This window comes from Myotis davidii, unplaced genomic scaffold (genome assembly GCF_000327345.1).
Source record: "Myotis davidii unplaced genomic scaffold, ASM32734v1 scaffold59, whole genome shotgun sequence".
NCBI classification, from domain to species: domain Eukaryota; kingdom Metazoa; phylum Chordata; class Mammalia; order Chiroptera; family Vespertilionidae; genus Myotis; species Myotis davidii.
Genome location: NW_006293001.1, coordinates 521,970 through 542,818, shown reverse-complemented (window position 1 = coordinate 542,818; position 20,849 = coordinate 521,970). Strand labels below are relative to the sequence as shown.

General features: G+C 50.5%; 1 protein-coding gene across 1 annotated transcript in view; it reads right to left on the bottom strand.

Annotated features, from left to right (window-relative positions):
• Positions 1-20,849, bottom strand: part of TANC1 (tetratricopeptide repeat, ankyrin repeat and coiled-coil containing 1) — a 176,040-nt gene that overhangs the window by 13,845 nt on the left and 141,346 nt on the right. Inside the window, exons 16-18 of the mRNA XM_015565775.1 lie at positions 17,916-18,152; positions 15,661-15,846; positions 13,101-13,179 (exon numbers count right to left, since the gene is read on the bottom strand). Of these exons, the coding sequence (XP_015421261.1) occupies positions 13,101-13,179; positions 15,661-15,846; positions 17,916-18,152 (502 nt within the window). The remainder of the gene's footprint in view (positions 1-13,100; positions 13,180-15,660; positions 15,847-17,915; positions 18,153-20,849) is intronic.

Sequence of the window (20,849 nt, the reverse complement as noted above, 5' to 3'; positions counted from 1 at the left end):
GTGTTTAGATACATCCTCATGCTAACAAATTCCAGCTTTCAGAACAGATCGCGCGCTCCTACTAACCAGTGCGGCCTCTCGGTGTGAAGACGGGGCGATACAGGAACAGGCGCTCGCAGAGGCGAAGTCCATCCGAATGCCAATGAGCTTACGGGGCAGGTGCCCACCTTATCGTAACCGCGAGGCAGGCGTGTGGGACAGCGGGGGCGCTCCCATGCCGCTGCAGGGCTGAGGACCGGGGGACCCACCGACACCACCGAGTGAAGCTGAAGGTGCACACACGCTCCCACCCAGCAACCCTGCACCTTGGAGACACGTGCCGGGGGTGGGTGCCCGCGGAGTGCACTGAGACGCACGTGCAACGGGCTCACGCAGCCCCCGCTGGAAGCAACCCAGCGGGCCGTCAACAGTAGGAGGCATCCTAACTAGTGGAATGGCCAAGCAAAGACCATAAACACTATGCCGCTAAATGCAACACAAGGGGTCCGTTTCACAAACTAAACATCGACTCCAAGAAACAAAACACAGCAGTACAGGCACAGGGTGACTGTTCACACCTGGGGTGACGCTGGGCACGGCTGCGGCGGTCCTGGGAGAGGCCCAGGTGTGGGCCCGGCTCCGTGCGAGCCCCTGGTCTGCGTCCGGCTCTCCTGGTGTCCTGCTCTCTTGCACCTAAGACCCGGGCAGCCAAGTACTGAGGACTGCAGCCTTCCGCACGCACGGCTCGGCCCTCCTCCTCAGAACCCCTCTCAGCACAGGCGGACTTGCCTACTCCGACTTCCCATCAGCCCAGCAGCGTGAAGCCCTGGGAGCCACACACACAACAGGATATAAACCCGACGTCTGGGCCTGATGCATGACAGAGAGCAGTTCCTCCAAGGAACAAAGGTGTCCCCACAGACCTTCCCGCGGGTCGCAGGGCACTGGGCCTGTGACGCCACCTCTTCCCGTGTCACAGAGAGGTGCCCATACCTGCCCCACAGACGCCCGAGCCGTTTCCATCCCAGAGCCCCACCCGGGGGATGTGCGCCAGGAGGGGCTTGTCATCAGCTGTCTTACTAAAGCTGCCACCTGTCGCCCTCAGGGTTTCTTATGGCTACAGGAGAGGCCCTCTCAACAACAGCTGCCGTGTTACGACGGATTTTCTCTGGACGGTGCCACCAGAATGCAACGTGGACACAAAGTGTGAGCCACTGCTGCTCCCGCGGCAGGGCCGTTCCTACCTGTGTGTACACAGGCTCGTTGTCGCTGACTTTACATCTAACTTGAAAAGAAATGATAAATGCCGTGAACAGAACAGAATTTGTATCAGTTGTATGGACTCCTGCATTGGGCTGGCGGTGGGAGGTTCCCATACCCGAAAGGTTTGAAAACTGGTGGCCAAAGCGATCCTGTCGGCACAGAGAGTCCACACTGGAGGGTCGTGGCCTGCTGCCCAGGTCATGCCCAGCACATGGCGCCCCGCCATCATGCTAACGTTAATGATTCCTAAACCCCGGGGCACCTTTATATACATTATCTGGACGGATCTGCACATGCCCCCTGCGAGTGGCGAGTGGGATGAAGATCCGGGCCGTGAGCCACACTTCCTGGACCTGCTGCTCTCTGTACCCTTCCTCCAGTTAGGGAGGCCCTCTTCCCTCTCCTCCATGGGCAGCTGAGCGTGACAAGCAACACACACACACACACACACACACACACACACGCTATGGGCAGGGACAGGGCGGCATGTACGCAACCACCAGGAGAAGGAATAAGCTCAGGGCTTCCAGGAGATGAGGTCTGAAGCAGCTGATCCACCCGAACACTCCATCCTCTCTCATTTGGTAACCAAGCTTCCTCCGCATTATAAATGGGTCCTTTAAGTCAGAATGTCTGCTGCAGCTGCTCCTGAATTTCTGCAGCAGCAGCACATCCCCCGAGACAGGCCGGCTCTAAAAATAGGGCTCAGTGCTTTCCGGAGGCGCCAGAGAAGCCAGGAGCTGGAGCAGCTGACACGACAGCGCCCCCAGACCCAGCGACGGTCCCGTCCTCTTCCCACACAGGCTGTCTTCTGTGCATTTAGCCATGAACTTCCTTCCGAGGGGCTGAAGCCCGGCTGTGAGCGGCTCAGCGCTTCCGCAGGCCTTCGGGGATCCCTCTGCGCACAGTCTTACCAGCGCTCGCTGTCCAGTGACGCCAGTGAACAATAGGACTCGTGCCGAGACCGAGTATTCTGGGCCAAGTCCCGCGGGACCCCCGAGGCTGGGCTGCATCTGGGTGTCGGCAGCCACAGGATGGACGGATACCATATTTGGGAATGAGCCAGCCTGAAGACCCAGCAACGCATGCTTAAACAAACAAAATCAAGGCACAGCTCTGCTCAGGAATCCCAACTATTCCGCTCAACAGGCTGACCTCTGAGCTGGCCACCAGGCTCCAGCGAGGGTCACTGCACGCGGCCCGGTCAGAACACAGGAGAGGGGACCGGGCAGGAGGACAGTGCGCCCTGGCCATGGGCGAGGCCTCGTCTGCTGGCCAAGGAAACCCAAATCAGAACGACCACGTGCCGTGTTTTAGGACCCAAACTGGACACAATTTCTTTCACCTGCAAAATCCTTAACTGATGGCACTATTGTAATTAAATGCCCCTGCAAGCGCCTATCTTTTCCTGACGATTCTGAGCGATTTTACCCCAGCAATACCGTCCCCTCTGTCTCCAGAGCATGAGCAGCTGTGTCTCGGCAGATACTCACTTTAAGAAAACCGAACTGATACGCGACAGCATGAAGTTACTGACAGCATCGGTGAGATACGGTTCTTTGTAAAATGGATTGTTTCCAGGGATCTCTTACGTATTAGAGATGTGACTTACAAAAATGCAACTCTCACCTTGCCAGGGACACAGGCATTCCATAAGCAGGGCGGCCTGTAACAGTCTGTCTATGGCAGGTCCGTTGTCGAACACCTGCTAACCCCCTCCCCTACAGGCTTCTGTCTCCACTCTGGAGGCTGAGAGAGGGGGACAGGTCAGTACCCACAGAGGCAGGTAGCAACCTCTTCACACATCACACACTGATGACTCAAACCATCCGCCGAGGCCGGGGCTAGCACGTTAGCCGCAAAGGTGCACGCCCTAAGAGGGCACTCCCCGCTGGCCGGGCGGCTGAGGGCGGGCAGTGGCTCAGCTATGCCTGCATGCTTGCTTTTATTTGTGCTACTTATCTACTAATATATTGGCTTGCCCCATCACTTATAAAAATGAGTGGAAAATGGGAAAAACCGAAAGTGCCAATATTAGCAGTAAGCAGCGGGGTTCTCTTAAACGTCACCTAGTTGCAACTAAGATGGAAACTGCTGGATGTGACGAAGGCAGGGAGTGAGGTTTGAAGCTCCGCTGAAGGCTCAACGGGCGGACCACTCACTGTAAAGGAGGAAACTAAAGTAAAAAAAGTGTTTGCAAAACACTGGAAAATTCTCAGCGATTTTATCTAAGGGGTAAAATATAATTAGGGATTTCATGATTTAAAAAAACAAAACAAAAACATTTGGGAATGGCCGCCTCTCCCCTCCACTTTCTAACAACTGACCCTCGAATGGTTACAGCAGAGGGGGAGCGCGGCCTGTGCCTGGCTTTGCCGTCGTGTGGGGCTGGGCTGTCACACGGAGGCCTCAGAGAGGCTGGCCCCAGAGGAACTCCTGGATGAAGGTGGGTCCCCCACTTCCGCCACCCCAAAAGCCAGGCAACACCCCCTCCTGCACCTCCTAGGAATAGGGCTGAGACTTATCAACAGCCAACCTCACAGCCTGACTTTGTTAGGCCTTTCCTTCCATCGCTGAGGGAGGGAGGCAGAAGCACACACTTCCCAGCAGCGATCCGTTCCTCGTCGCCACACAGAGGGGCCGGCGTTTGATCGAATCCTCAGCTCAGCAATGGGCGGCCCCGGTGAAACACAGCGCAGACTGCAGACTGCCCTTCCTGAGACACATTCGGCCTGGACGGAGCCCGTGCCGGGAGGGGCGGCCAAGGGCCTCATGAACAGGAAGCCGGCACTGCCCACAAGCTCTCTGAACCTCACAGGCGCTTGTTTGAAACACCTTCCTGATTGTTCTGACCCTTCCTTGTTGTTCTCCGTTTGGCAGAAGGCTCCCAGGAGGGCCTGCAGGGGCAGGTGGAAGGCCGGGCGGGGTCAAGGAGAGGAACTCTGTGTTACAAAGCAACAGGCGGCAACCAAGCAGCACATAAAAAACACGTTGCCTCCCCCACCTCATTCACCCACTTCCCATGGAGCCCCTAAGAGAGGCAAACACAGGCAGGGGTCTAACCTGAGGAACCAGGACACTCGGACACGTGACCAGTTCCAGTGTCAAAACACACTGTCAGCCCTGGCTGGTTTTTCCCAGTGGTTAGAGCACTGGCCTGTGAACTGAAGGGTCCCAGGTTCGATTCCGGTCAAGGACATATGCCCAGGTTGCAGGCTCAGTTCCCAGTAGGGGGCATGCAGGAGGCCACTAATCAATGATTCTCTCTCATCATTGATGCTTCTCTCTCTCTCCCTCTCCCTTTCTCTCTGAAATCAATAAAAATTATTAAAAAAACAAAACAAAACACTGTCAGTCTCCGTGTATACACAGATGAAAGATAAAACATGAGCCTCCAGCTGCCAGGGAATTCTTTAAAGAAATAAAATGTGCAATTGCCACTAAACAGGACTTCATATGTGACCAACATTCTTCCTCCAACATTCTTCCTATCTCTAAAGCATTGCAAAATAACTAAGATCCAAGCACTTAAACATTTCAATACTATATCAAGTCCAAATGCATAGCATAAACTAATAATATATGACAATGATAATTAATATTGATAATCACCTTATCACAACCCTGGCAGGATAGCCCCTCTGCTGGACACTTACTCTGCTGAGCTCTGGGCACAATGCTATGGGTGAATTCTCATTTCCCCTCAACAAGGACCCTTGGAGTTGGATGATTATGTGCATTTTAGCAGGGAAAGGAAGAGTCGCATTATTTGCCCCAAATCATGGAGCCAATTAGTGTCAGTCAGGAATTAACCCCAGCAGCTGGTAAACCTGGAGCCATGTTATCAAAAACAGGATGATCTGCCACAGTTTAACAATGTACTATGACACTGTGAGGTGCTTCCTGTGCGATGATTCATGGAATTAATCACACATTCATGTAATGCACAGCCAACTTCCGTGAGGCAAGTACCACTCCTCCGTTTTAACCGATGATGAAAATAATGCCCAGAGATGTTAAACAACTTGCCTAAGGTCACACAGCCCATGGGAGGCAGGGACAGGCCTGGGAGGAGGGGGTCTGATGGGAGTCTGAGGTCTTCATTCCTACGCTGCTGCCTCCAGGAAGTCTCCTTTCAAACTGTCCGACTAATCAAGCTGCCTACGAATGTTGTTTTAGACCCAGAGTGTAGGAAGACACATTTCCTCTCTGAAGAACGGATGATGCTTTCTCCCGGGGACAGTCAGGATAGTCCATAATGGCCATGCTCCCTCCTCACCGTGGACACGTGGCTTCCTAAGGTCCACACCGCAGTGCAGCCTCGTGGACACTGAGACCTGGGGCAGGAAGATGTGTGCTGCTCCTCGGGCCCCGTCCCTGACGTTCCCCCTTCAAATGAGCCTCTTCACACCCCTTGAGGAACCATGTGTGCTATAAATAACGTGAACTCCACTTAAAAACTATTTCCTATAATGTGGGTGACATAAGTCACATTTCATACAGACATTCTAAAAATCTCTCAGAAGATCGCAGCTCTGAGCAGCTGTCACTTCCGAACTGTGCTGAGAGGGCTATTTCTGAGAGATCCTCTTACACCGAATTATTTCAGGCCCGTGCAATGGGCTGCTCTCCCTGCTCTCCTAAAGGGCAGGGCCTGTGCGCTGAGGACAGTGACGGGCGGGCCAGCACACAGGGCGCCCGTGTGATCACAGAACCGTTTTTTACACGCTCACCTCTGGTCTCAGCAAAGCAAAAGAAAGCAAGAAAGAATCCACATATCGTTTCCATAAGAACCTGAAAGAATCTATATGGATCTGTAGTGGTGCTGATGAGCCGCCCGCAGTCCCAGGAGTGACTGATGAAAAGACAAGCAACAGTCTGCAGGTAGGAGGCTCTCGGCTGTCACGATGTGAGAGTAAAGTTCTTACGTTGAGAGCAGAAGCCTGCTTTTTAAAGATGGATATGAACCCGACCCGGGTGTGGCTTGTGTTTGAGCATCAACAGGAGGTCACGGTCGGATTCCCTCTCAGGGCACATGCCCGGGTTGCACTCGATCCCCAGTAGGTGGTGTGCAGGAGGCAGCCGATCAGTGATTCTCTCTCACCACTGACGTTTCTATCCCTGCAATGCAATGTCGTTATAGCATAAGATGTGGTGTCACACAGACCTGGTTCAAATCCTGACTCTAATGCTAAACTTGCTATGAGATTATATTAGCTCTTGGCAGATTGTCAGGCACATAGTAAATGCTCAATAATAATAATAATAAAAGACTGTTTATCATTATTGCCATCATTAATAACAATAAGAGCCTGGCCAGTGTGGCTGAGTGTTGACCCATGACCCAGGAGGTCACAGTTCAAATGCCAGTCAGGGCGCATGTCCAGGGTGCAGGCTCGATCCCCAGTAGGTGGTGTGCAGGAGGCAGCCGATCAGTGATTCTCTCTCACCACTGACGTTTCTATCTCCCTCTTCCTCTCCCTTCCTTTCTGAATCAATAAAAATATATTTAAAAAATAATAATAAAGATGGATCTGAGGAACCACTCACCAGAATGCTGACTGTGTACAAAAACAGCAACAAGATGTGAGCATCGGGGGTCCAGCGACCAGTCATGTGCCCTGAGATGAGCTCTGTGCTTTTAACAGGCCTCGCTCCTCACCCCTCTCCTGCCTGCAGGGCAGGGCACACCCAGGCCAGGGCCAACCCCAGGGGTCTGCTGAGCAGGAAGGGGACAGATGTGGACAAACCCGTCCCCTCAGTTCTTACCCCCAAGCCCCTCACTGTTAGGGAGACCCCCACGCCCATCACCCTTCTTCCAGGGCCTGGGTTACTCATTTCCCATGTCCCCCAGTCCCCCAGTTTGTCCTCCCTCTTACAGGGCTGTGGGTGACCCCACCCCAGCCATTCCTCTCAGGGTCCTGAGCTATCCCTCTCCCATCCTCTCCAGAGTCCTGTGTTCCCTAATGTTCCCCACCCCCACTCCCCTACTTCCAAAGTCCTGGGTTACCCCTTTCCCAACCATCTAGGATCCTGGATTTCCCCCACCCCGTCATGGGCTATCCCCTCCCTCACATCCTCGGGGTCCTGGGTTACCTGTGTTTCCTCATACCCTCTGGGGTCCTAGGTTGTCCCTCGTTCGTGCTTTTACACCAAGGACAACCAAGGACCTCCATTTCTGACTTGACTGACAGAAACCTGGGTTTCCAGGGACCTTTCTGCACTTTCCTAGGACAAACCCGAGCAGAGGAAGGAACGCCTGGACAGGTATTTTCCAACAGCAGTGCAGGCGAGATGCTTGGGACCTCCAAACACCGAATGCCAGTCCCTCAGCTTCTCCACCGGATACTTTCAGCAATTCCTGAGCACAGACTCTTCATTGGCTCCAACAAGCAGCGGTTTTTCTCTTCCTTCCAGGCTTTCCCCGGAAGTTCTGCCCCGGGTGTGCATACATAGGTGAATGCCAGAAGCCTCTCTCCATAAAAAGGTCGAGTTCCAGTGAGCAAAGGGTCACCTCTCACTCAACCATAAGGCATCCTGTTCCCCGGGGTCCATGCACTGGCTCTGGGGAAGCCTTGGGTGTGGTAAGCTCACACCTGGGCCCACCTGCCATTCAGAACTGAAGGACACCCCCCTCCAGGGGGATGGGTAGGGCCACAGAGTGGGAAATTAAAATGGTTCCGTGGAGACAAGAGCGAAAGTTTTAAAACATCAAGGATGAAATACAACTATATTTCATGGCCCAGTAAGGAAAGGGGTGTGAGAACCCTCTCCCCGGAGACTTGCCTGGAAAGGCCCCACCCCAGCTGCCAGGCCTCAGACTCAGGTTCCAGGGGTGGTCAGACTTTGCTTTAATTGCACATAAACTGGCAAATGCTGAAACAGAAGGGCCTGTATACCCTGCAAAGAGCTGGAAGTTCTGGCCAGAAACACAGACAGCAGGCTCCCAGGCGTGAGAGCTGCCTGGAGTGTGGGAACACAGTTCCTCTGACAATTCACAATGGCATGAGGTCACCAGGTGAGCACCAAGCAGCTCTGACCATTTCAGGCCGGGCTAATTCACATCCAGCACCCACACGGAAACAGCGACTCTGTTCGGTCGGGACTTACCTGTCATGGCTGTGGAATGCCTGAGACAGAGATTGCACAAGCATCAGATGGGCTCCTGTCATGTTCCAGGCTGCCCGGAAGCCAGGAGACCGACGCCGTCTGTCCTACCAGGTTGGCGAGCGACCCTGAGCAAAGGGCCTGGGGCTGCAGGGTGGAGCGCTGGGCAGGAGACACTGCAGCAAGCCCAGTCCCTGGCAGCTCCTGGGGCCGTTTTGGGCTCACCTGTCTGGCGTTGAAGGGCCCCTTACCCCTCCCTTCCAGCAAGATTTCTCCGCCCGGTCCCTCTACGCCACCAGAGTGAGCACGAGGAGCTACTGGACTACAGCACTGGTTTTGAAGGGCTGAATCCTCAACATCAAACAGACATAAGGAGCAAATGGCCCCAGAAGCTGGTGAAAGGGAAACTTACATTAAACTCTGCTCTAGAACTCAGGCAGAGATAGCCTAAGTTGTCTAAAAGCCATAGATTTACGGCCATAAACCCTACACTAAGCACTGTTACCATTTTAGATGAACTCTACTATATATTTTCTTGTCTCTCTAAACCTAAGATAGGAACCATCCCCCCTCTGTGATGACATCTGGTGACTAGGTCAGCAGCAGGGAGACACCTGGGGCACTAAAGGTGCACGGCTGTCTACCCCCACCATCCCCACCTGGATTGGCCCGAGTGACGAGGGACCTCACACAGGTCTGCCGTTCCCTGTGGCCCCTCCCTCTGTCAGCTGTCATTCTCAAGGATGACCTGCTACTTCCAGTCAGCACCAGGCATGAAAACCACACATTGGCAACACACGGTAGATACCCTGGGATTGCAAGCGTCTCTTCTGGCAGAAAAGTGGGGAAGGGCTCTGCACAGATTTAGCGCCCCCACTTCTGGGACATGGCGTCACCGCAGAAAACCAGGGGCCCTTCAACGGCAGGCAGGTGAGCCAAAAACAGACTCAGGAGGCCCTGCCTTGCAACCCCAGCAGCTGGTATTTTAAAGACCAGCTACTCACAGCTGAAGCAATACTGACAGACTTGTAGAAACTTACACACGGTTGGTGTGGAGAGCGGCTACAGGGTTTGGACAGGTTCAAGCCTTGGATGATGAGAAGGCACAGTCCTCTCATGGCCACCTGCAAGTCTCAGCTTGGAGGGAGAGCCCTCCCAGCACAATTATAGCCAACAGCTTTGAGTTGCGAGCTAAAATTCGGGTTATGAGCCAGCTTCAGATACTCCACCGCTAGTTGGCGCAGCGAATGTCACAATGAATGTAAAGACACGGCTTGTGGGCACTGGCACTGTCTCTCCATTCGGGAGCAGCGTCCCACCCAGATCCAGCTTTCTTCTCCTGTCTTTTCTCCATCCTTCACCGCCCCCTCTCAGGGTCACTGAACCTGGCTGAGCTGTCGTGGCACATAAGGCGCCCTGGGGCTGAGTATGCCATGGCCGTGCCGGCTCACCACAGGTTGGGAGACAAATAATGAATGCATTATCGATACAGAGCGTCCAGTTGTTCCCTCCTCTTCCCACTCTCCAGGCAGAATCAGACGCAGGATGCTCCCCTCAAGCTGCTGCTGGAGACAGACAAGCCCCAGGCTAAGTGTCTCAGTCACAAATCACCCCTACCACACCCAGGGATGAGGACCAAACAAAACCAGGAAGTGAAACAACCGCTTTCACTTCCAAGGGTCCCCAGCTACTAGAAGCAGTACACAGAGCAGTGCAGCCGGTGCAGGTCGCGGAGCCACAGGTAGCTGCCCGGTGAGAATGAGGACTGTGAGCTGGCCTACCCACTCATGCTCACGCTCTCCAGGAGACATTTGGGCTCAGGTAACGTGGACCTTTCGTGGCCAAATCCCAAACACAGGCCTCACGATCTGGGCAGTACCCCAAATTTGTAGATGTGCTCTCATTTAAGACTTCCACTGCCAGATTTCAGTGTGCAACTGTCTTTGACAACCACAGATCTGGAAATGAGGATTTGGGGTAGCAGACAATGACAGTCATTTTTGAAGGAACACAGGAGAAAGGTACCAGATAGGAAATGCAGAGACGGGAAGGCTGTATACACACACACACACACACACACACACACACACACACACAGAGTGGGGTCTTGACTTACAAGTTTAATTTGTTCCGAGACCGAGCTCATTAACTCAAATTACTGTCAACTCAATGCAAAATATCGGCCGAGAGACAGCTGGTCTCAAAAAACTCGTTAGTTGGGCAACTCGTAAGTCAAGGCCCCACTGTACAATCATTTTAATGAAGTCGTATTAACAAGTCTTAGTATAACAGTTTGTACAGAAGTTACTTTAAAAAAATTGTCTTGATGGTAGGGGAGGGCATCAATCAGCTGCCTCCTGCACACCTCCTTGTGGGGATGTGCCCACAACCAAGGTACATGCCCTTGACTGGAATGGTACCCAGGATCCCTCAGTCTGAAGGCTGATGCTCTATCCACTGAGCCAAACCAGTTAGGGCAAGACTGACTTTATTGACACAGTCCACAGAGAGCCCACTGGGGACCTTTACACCCAAGAAACAGTGATTAACTTAAAAAAAATCCTTCAAACTCTGGGCTGATGACGTTCACCCTGCGCCTGCTGAGGAAGGGCATGAGTACTTCCCAGGCTGCAGGGTGGTCTGAAGGGCGCGCTTCCAAAGGCTGGGGCTGAGCTGTGATTCATCTTTTCAGTAAGGTTGATGGGAACAGTGGTCTCTCTTACCTGTCTCTTTAGCTATCAGCCTAGCAGATTCTCAAGGGGGCTGGGGATCCTAAAATTCAAGACGGGTCAGCAAGAGACACAAGAGACTGCTCACACAAAGCCCTCACATGCAGCCCTTCTCTGGATTTTTCTTCCAGAAAGAAAAATCTTCAGTATTAAAGGCTGGGGATTCCCCTTTGGGCTCAGTATGCCTGTTAACGAATACTAGACCTGGCCCCCACCACCACCACCACGGGCACCTCTCATTCTGTGTCACTGCTCAGAGCCTCCCCAGTGGTTCTCTCTCTGTCCCGAAGCCACAATCACCTGGCACGACCTGGGATGCCTGCTAAGAAAAGTGAGTGTGGGGCTCCCCTAGACCCGTGGTCGGTAAACTGCGGCTCACGAGCCACATGCGGCTCTTTGGCCCCTTGAGTGTGGCTCTTCCACAAAATGCCACGTGCGGGTGTGCACGTATAGTGCGACTGTGACTTAAAACTTTAAGTAAAGTTTATTAAGTTCATTTTAGGGAACGTTGTAGAGTGAAAGAAGATGTAGTGTCGAAGACCCGCGGTTTGCCGAGCCGCAGTTTGCCGACCACTGCCCTAGACATAACGAATCAAGATGTTGAGGCAGTGTTCCCGGGGTTTTTATCATTGGGTACATTTGGACGAGATTCCTTATCTTCACCACGATCCTGGAAAGTAGGTACTATTTACCTCATTTGACAAGGAGGCAGAGGAACTTGCCCAAACCTGCGACACCAGCCACTGGAAAGGCAGGAATGGGACCCTCTGACTAAGCAACATGCAAAGTCCTACTCTGCCGCCCACAACACTATAGGGAAGTGGACGGAAGCTTTTCTTTCATGAGCTTACAGAGCAGCCCGTACTATCTAAATGGGGTGGGGAAAGACTCCATAAAGAATTAAGGGCAATATTTAAATCTACTCACATTTAGCCCCAAGCATAACCCAACTCTCTTCAGGGTTCTGCGCTCTTCCTGGAACAGGGGCCAGGCCACCTTCTCCGTAGACACCAGGACAGGCTGGCACTAACGCCACACACACACACACACACACACGACACATACACACACATACACACACACACACACCACACACACATACACCATACACACACGACACACATACACCACACACATACTACACACATACACAAGGTGGCAGCCCCGAGGGAAGGTGCCAGAGACTTTTAAGTGCAGGCCTGCACCCCACCCTCACCCTCCAAACACCTGAGGCTTTTCTTATGCATGAGTTCGCTGATAAACTCGACACACTGCCGTTTGGCTGGTTAGGAAATAATTCAGGAGCATTTGGAAATAAATCTGCACAGGAGATATGGAAGCCATGTACGCTGTGTCTACACACAGCACACAGCCTGGACACACACAGTAAACATAAGCACCCTTGGCTACATCCACTCAACAACTCATAACTTAGAGTCCTATGATGCTGATACCAATTCAGTGCAATGGAAAATCTCAAAGCAGCATTATCCATATTAACCTGACAGGTAACCAACTCAGATCTTCATGGGCTCCCTTCCCACACTGCAGTTAAACACACACCCCTCCCCCACAGCGACGGAAATGGGCTTGGCAGCCTGGCCTCAGTGCTTTAAGCAGCCCCCGAGGCCCCAGGCCGCTCTCCACAGGCAGCCGCAGCCTACTCACTGAACACCTTGGATTCATCTGAACCCGGGGCAGCGGCCCTGCCCTGCTCACAGGAGACCAGGCTGCTTAGGATAAGGGAACACCTTATTCAGGTCTTTCTGGCTGACATTCGTCAGACGCAGTATTTCTAGCTGCCAGTCATCAGATTCATAGGCACTGCTGGTCTAATTCAAAATGATTTGAATTTTAGGAAAGTTTTACGACTCATCTGCTAAGCTTCAAATACCTCAGGATAAAAATAACAACAGGGCGATATGCATCCCAAGTCATCCTTAGGACGATTAGGCCCAAACGAGGGTTAAGACATCTGGCATCCGGGCTGGCCCAGACTGTAAGCTGTGGAGCCATAATTACCTGTTTCTCCCCACAACGTGTCGGTGCCATTGACGTCTATTTCATGTTCCTTTTCCAGTCCCAGCAAGCACTCGACCACCTGTCAGAAGTGGCAAGGTGACTTAATGAGTTCTCATCGCCATATGTGCTTATTGTACCCATGTACCAAAGAAGCGAGTCTGTTGTTTTTTAACCATGATTATCTCATGCTGCACAAGGAGAGAAAATATAATGAAAACCGTTTTCAAGCATAATTCATATGCTATCCACACGTTCACTTTGAGGAGAATTTTTTTTTTTTTTAGAAAAGGCGCAGTGAATTTCAGCAACGTTGTTCAGGATTACCAAGTACTCAGAATTTTAATGAATTCCAACATGACCCAAATATGCCAGCCTAATCATCAAAGGACACAGGATATCACACAAAGTGCAGCTTCTGCATAAATTGCCTGAAGATGGTGAATCCATTTTCACAAGGAAAGAAAACAAGGTGGTGTATATCTTTTCAATACAATAAAATAAATAGCATTGTCCAAATGATTTTCATATTGACAGCGTTATTATTCTCTCCTGTGCGGGCACCGACCCCATCGAAGACCAGGCAGGGTCACAGGTGTGGAGCCAGGATGCTGGCTCCAGGGGAATCGGAAGGATGTGAGCCATGAACCCTTCACTCTGCACAGCAGCAGCAGCAGGCGGGGGCAGAGCCATTTTCCCGTCCCCCAATCTGCACCCAATGTGGTAGGCTGAACAATAGCCCCCAAATATATCCACATCTTTGTCCCCAAAACTGGGAATGTTACCATGCATGGCAAGAGGGAATGTGCAGATGTGATTACGAATCTGGAAAGGGACGATGACCTTGCATTACCCAGGTGCATACCTCATATACACCTGACATCATCACAGCGGCCCTTGAAGAGGGACAGGGACAACAATTCAGAGGAAGGGGGAGATGGGAAGACAGAAGCATAGGTTAAAGTGATGCACTTTGAAGACAAAGGAAAGGGACATAAACTAAGGAATACAGCTGGCTTCTAGAAACTAGAAGAAAGCTAAACACCATTCCCCTCTAGAGCCTCCAGAAACAACACTGGCTTCCTGACACCTTACCTTTAGCTTTCTAACTTCCAGGTCCGAAAGAGAACGGGTGTCTGCTGTTTTAAGTCACTCAAGTCTGTGGTCACTTGTTACAGCAGCATGAGGAAGCTCATACACCCTTCGAGGTGAGGAATGAATCCTGCCCTTTGCTACGAAGTTGTTACTGGTGAGGCTGAAGTTGGTTTTGCACAGCATTCTTCTCAGCCAGCTTTAAAACACGCTGAGCTTATCATAAACCCATTATATATGACATTTAACATATTTTTATGAAATATAGTTTTTTTTAAATAAAAGAAGTATTTTTTCCAGAACTAAAACATGTAAGTTGACTAGTATTGTTTCATATTTTTGTAAATCTCTCATGTCTCTCTTAAGAGAGCTGCATCTTCTTATATGCTTCTGCATTCAACTTAATGCAATATATTGTATTGAAGTATTATGTATGTGTATTTTTAATGTGTGTGTATGCTTGCTCTTGTGTTTTAAATATGAAAAGTTAGCCAGCCAACCAGCTTTGCACCCAAATTTATTCTAAGTTATTGTAGGGACAATGGGGACAACTCTTACCAAATACTGGCAACTCTGATCGTTTGAGGATCATACAGAGAGAAATACATAGAAGAAAGCAAATAAAATATTAAATTCACAGACACACTGGTGAGGAGGTGACAATTACACCTGAAACTCAGGAGTGCCAACGTCTACCAGAAATAAGTGCTCTATTGAACTGCCGGTGGAGTTTTCGTTCAGTGCAGGAACTGCGAATGGCAAGCGTTTTTACAGGCTATGAGAGCACTGAGTTTCTATTTTTAAAATCTTTCAAATACTCAAGGACAATTTTAGAATTAGGATTCAATCTGATTATTTTTAAAAGACCAAAAGGAAAAAAGAATGAATCAAAGTGGGGATAAAAAAGTAAGGCAGCAGGGCAAGAGGATCAAAGTAGAAGAGGGAAGGAAGACAGACATAGACAAGGAAGCCCTGGCTTGTGGCTCAGTTGGCTGTGGAGCACTGTCCAGGACACCAAAAGGTGGCAAGTTCGATTCCCTGTCAGGGCACATACCCAGGTTACGGGTTCCATCTCAGGTGGGGATCGATGTTTCTCTCTCTCTCTCTCCCTCTCTCTCTCCCTTCCTCTCTTAACAATCAATTTTTAAACAGGGACAAGGAAGAGCAGAGAATGAACGTTATGACTATTATGAAGGACTCCGTGTGGGAGAGGCCTCCCCGCCGTGAGCACACATATGCACTTGACACTGTGGGCCTGAGGCTTTCACTCTTAGGAAGGGTGTGATGCCAAGACCCTGGATCGTGGTCACACATGGTCAAACCAAATGCTGTTTCTCAAAACCCTCCTTTACCTTCTTTTCTTCCATGTATCATAGGCTAGCAACTCCAAAGAAGGTGACCTGCACAAGCACCCACCCCAGTGCACCACAGCTTCCAGTTTCCCAAGAGGGAACCCCGCAGCCCCACTCACCGAGCCGTGGCCCATGCTGGCGGCCGCCGTCAATGCCTGCTGCAGGGCGTGGCTCTTCCTCAGTGCACCTGGCTGGGGTGCACCTGCCGACCACTCACAGGCCAGCAGGTACTGGAGAACGTCGCTGTGGCCCCTCAGTGCGCTGTGGACCAGCGCACACTGGCCTTTCTTATCCAAATGGTCCAACTGGAAGGCAGGAGCAAAGGTCACCGTTAAGCACAGTGGTTCTCAACCTGCCTAATGCCGCGACCCTTTAATACAGTTCCTCATGTTGTGGTGACCCCCAATTTCACTGTTACAAATTGAACATAATTAAAGCATAGTGATAATCACAAAAACAATATTATATATGTGTTTTCTGATGGTCTTACGCGACCCCTGTGAAAGGATCGTTTGACCCCCAAAGGGGTCGCGACCCACAGGTTGAGAACCTCTGGTTTAGCATCACCTTTGCTCTGAGAACATGGGTCCAACACAAATGCTGTCTGTGTGCAAACACAGGTACTGGGTCCACATCCCAGTGCGTCTTTCTGGAGAACAGAGTCCCGTTGGCATTACTTCGACGGAATGGACGCACTCTGCCAGGTCTCGGGTTCCCTTTGTAGACTGGCTGTCACAGCACACCCTGCTCACTCCGTGTCCCTCCAGCAAACAACTAGGAGCTCTGAGTTCTCTGGGGAGCACGTGTTAGGACACAGATCGAAACCTCAGCCAAAGCCCAGTGCTCACTGACTCCAGTTCCTGGAGGGGGACATGCTAACGGGCTGTGACAGGCTACATTCTGGGGGCGCAGAGCAGTTCTTTAGTCACTAAGCCAGGAGAGCCAGCAAAAGGGAGGGATTTGGAAGACCCAGCTCTGAACAAGGAAGGGACTCTGAATGGCGTCGATTGGGGAAGGAGGCCGTGTGCAGGCAGGCGACCTGGGACCTGTCAGCATGTCAAGCGTGGCTACAGAGCCGGGAAGGCCAGCTCGTCACAGAGTGTCTGAGTGCTGCATACCTCCTACAGGCCCAAAGGCAGCAGATAACGCGTCATTCTGTCTACATTCAGGAATACAGCCTCTCCTTGCTTCCAAATTCTTGGAATGCCCTGCACCCCCACCCAGAGGCTTTGCAAGACCCTGACCCTTGCCCTCCTACAGGTCTTTCAGCTGGGGTGGAAGGGGGCGTGCTGGCCTCCGAATAAAGCTGAGTCCCAGTCTGGATGTGGGAATGGAGGTGTGCTGATGTGCAATAATGTGCCCACTGGGAAGGCATAACAGCCACATTTCTCTTCTTCCTTGTGCTAAATTAAAGTTCATCCATCCCAAATGTGTTTTTGAGAGAAAAACCAAAAGGGCTCCCACAGTTACTAGAAGCCTAATGTCTTTTTGTTAAACCTTCGGTATCTAATTAGCATAAAGACATCACCGATTTCTTTCAATTGTTATTCAAAAGCGCACCTCCCCCACCCCCACCCCCAAATGAAATGCTTACAGTAAACCTAAATAGAGTTTACTGTGAGCTAGGCACTGCTCTCATTCAATTTATTAACATCGATAGTCCTAGAGTAACTTATCTAATAATAATGTTAATACATTGACTTATTTAATGCTCACACAACAGCCCGTGGCAGACACTGTTGCCATGCCCATCTTACAGGTGGGAAGCCTGAGGCACGCACCCTCAACTACTTGCCCAGCGTCCCAGCTGGCAGCTGGAGAAATAAGGATTCTGAGCTGTCTGGCTCCTGGATCCATATGCTCAGGCACATGGCTTCTGAGGCCCACAGAACTCATTTTATTGTTTTAAAAAAAGGCATGAAATGAAATGGGACAAGGAGAGAGAGGGGAAAAAAATGAAACATGTGAATCTTTTCACGCAATTGGTGCTGTTAAATTCTGGCAAGTTCTATCTAGGTCCGCACTTGCAGGCTTTTGAAAGGATGGCCCTACTCGGCCACTGTTGCCAGGAACCGCAGGTAGCCTGCCTCCCCTGGGGCAACAGTAAGCAGAGTAAGAGTTTGGGAGGCAAACACCCGGCCCCTCGCTCTCCAAGGCTGCGCACTGGAGCAGCCACTCAGCGCACCCACTCAGGTGGCATCCCACGGCAGTGCTGAGCTCACCCTTTCTGCTTACCTGGCAATTTCTGTTCATTGCAATGCAACCAGGTGGAGACAAATGGAAGGCTGGCCCAGGGGATAATTCTAACGAGGACATGAAGACATTTACCCCCCCCACCCCCCACCCCCGTTGCCGGGGGAAGGCTGCTGCTTACCCTCGCCCCCTTCTTGACCAGCAGGCACACCAGCTTCATGTGGCCAGCAGCGGCCGCGTAGCAGAGGGCAGTCATGCCGTTCTCAGACATGCCGTCCAGGCAGGCACCAAACTCCAGGAGCAGAGTGACCACCTCCTCATGGCCAAGGTGAGACTGGACACACAGGATCGGGGCGTTATTCAGCACTTCGGTCCTGTAGTTCACGTTGGCCCCTCCCAGAATCAGGAGCCGGCTCACCTGTTGGATAATGTCCCCCAACAAGATTAATTTCTCACATAAATGTCACATTTGTAACAACTTCCATGGAGAGGGGCAGGAGCCTCATGCTGATCAGGTGGTTCTCAAACTCGAGTGTGCACCGTGTTACCTGCGAACGTGCTGCAAGTGCACATTCTCCGTGGTGGGAAGGCAAATGGTGCAGCAGCCACGGAAAACAGTGTGCAGGTTCCCCAAGGTCCGGCAGTCCCACTTCTGGGAATATTCCAAAGGCAATGAAATCAGGGTCTCGAAGAGGTACCTGCACTACCATGTTCCCTGCAGCATTAGTCACAACAGCCAAGAGATGGAAGCAAACCGAATGTCCCTCGATGGTTGAATGAATGAACAAAATGTGGTGTATGCCTGTGTGTACAATGGAGTATTATTCAGCCTTGAAAAAGAAATTCTCACCCTGGCTGAGTGTCAGTCATCCTGATAGGCCAAGGTAGAGGGTTTGATCCCCGGGCAGGACACATATAAGAAACCAATGAATGCATAAATAAGTGGAACAATAAATCAATGTCTCTCTGTCTCTCTCATATCAATGAATAAAAAGAAATTTAAAAAAAGTAAAAGGAAGGAAATTCTGACACATGCTACAACATGGATGAACCTTACGGACATTACGCTAAGTGAAATAAGCCAGTCACAGAGAGATAAATACTATGTGATTCCACTTATATGAGGTACCTATAGTAGTCATATCATAGAGACAGAAAGCAGAATGGTGGTTGCCCAGGACTGGGGGGAAGGTGTAATGAGAGCTGTTTAATGAGAATAGTGATTTAGTTTTACATGATGAAGAGCTTCTAGAGAGCTAATGTGCAATAATGTGAATATACTTTGCTGAAGTCTACACTTAAAGATAATTAAGATAGCCCTAACCGGTTTGGCTCAGTGGATAGAGCGTTGGCCTGCGGACTCAAGGGTCTCAGGTTCGATTCTGGTCAAGGGCATGTACCTTGGTTGCGGGCACATACCCAGTAGGGAGTGTGCAGGAGGTAGCTGATGATGTTTCTCTCTCATCGATGTTTCTAACTCTCTATCCCTCTCTCTTCCTCTCTGTAAAAAATCAATAAAATATATTTAAAAAAAGATAATTAAGATAAAATAGAGACTATAGGAATGATTACTGGGGAGCCGGGGGGATGATGAATAAGGTGAAGGGGAATCTAGCCAATAATATTGTGATAAGTTTGCATGGTGACAGGTGATTACGAGAATTAGTGGGGTGATCACACTGTAAGGTATGAAAATGCCAAATCACTATATTGTACACCTGAAACCGATATCACTAATATACACCAATATCACTAATCTACCGAAATAAAATTTTTTAAAATATATAGTTAACATACTAAATTTTATATTGTTGTATATGAGTTTTTTTTTAAGTATATTTTTATTGATTTCAGAGAGGAAGGGAGAGGGAGAGAGAGAGATAGAAACATCAATGATAAGAGAGAATCAGTAATCGGCTGCCTCTTGCACACACACACACACACACACACCCACCCCCACCCCCACCCCAGGGATCGAGCTCGCAACCCAGGCATATGCCCTGACCAGGAATAGAACCATAATAGGTTCATAGGTCGACACCCAACCCCTGAGCCACATCAGCCGGGCTTGTGTATTATTTTTTTTAACTAAAATTAAAAAAATTTAAAAGCACAGTCTCAGGCCCCACCTTCTGGACCTGGGGTGCTGGGGTGAGGCCCGAGAAGGTGCCCTTTCCACAAGTTCCCAGCTTCTATTGATGCTGCTCGTCTGGGGTCCACACTTTGAAAAATCACTGCTTAATCTAATAAAAACAAAACTTTTCCTGGCAACGAAATGATCATCACGGGCTTACATAGTTAACAGTGAGATAACAAGGCCAAAAGTAAAGGCAAACACTGTCTTTTCTTCACCAGAAAGTGCGGAAAAAGCAGACACATGAAAATGTGTGTGCCCCTGGGATTGTCAGCAGCACAGGGCTCCTAAAAAATGGTCTTTTTCTAATTGCCCCACCCACCACCCACTGAAGTTACCTGGATCCAGATATGATCCAAGGGGAAGTTTATCTAGAGATTTAAAAATAAAATCACAGAATACCGTATGCACATTGTAGCTCTACTAATGTCTTCTGCATATCTCCAGATCACTGAAAAAAACGACAGCCCTTTAACACCTATTAAAATGCCCACTGCATTTCTTCAAACAGTTCCCTTCAGTGGCCCGGGCCAGCATCAATCACTCCCCTGACAGGCTCTGGCAGGCCTCCAGGCTGCCCACGAGGTGTGAAAACCACAGACACTGTGTCGTTCATTTGACTAGAGTCTCAAGGGATCATTAAAAGATGCAGAAAGATGGTAAGTCATATAAAATTCAAGTTCTCTCAATGATAGGTGTCCATGTGAGTAGCTGACAGAATTTTTACAAACTGATAGAAATTAATATTACTAGGTGGTGAGACCACGACTTGGAATCGTGCGCAGCATACGGACAGGTTAGAACCCAAAGTGTAGGCTCTGAAGAGTCCTGGTTGTCCTGGGGCTCGACCCCCAGGTGACCCAGCCCTCCAGCTCCCTCTCCTCTCCCAGCACTTTTCCCTTTGCTCCCCACTTTGGCTACGCTGCTGAGTCCAAAGGCAAGCAGGCGTCAGCCTCGGGGCCTTTACCTCTGTCAGGAACG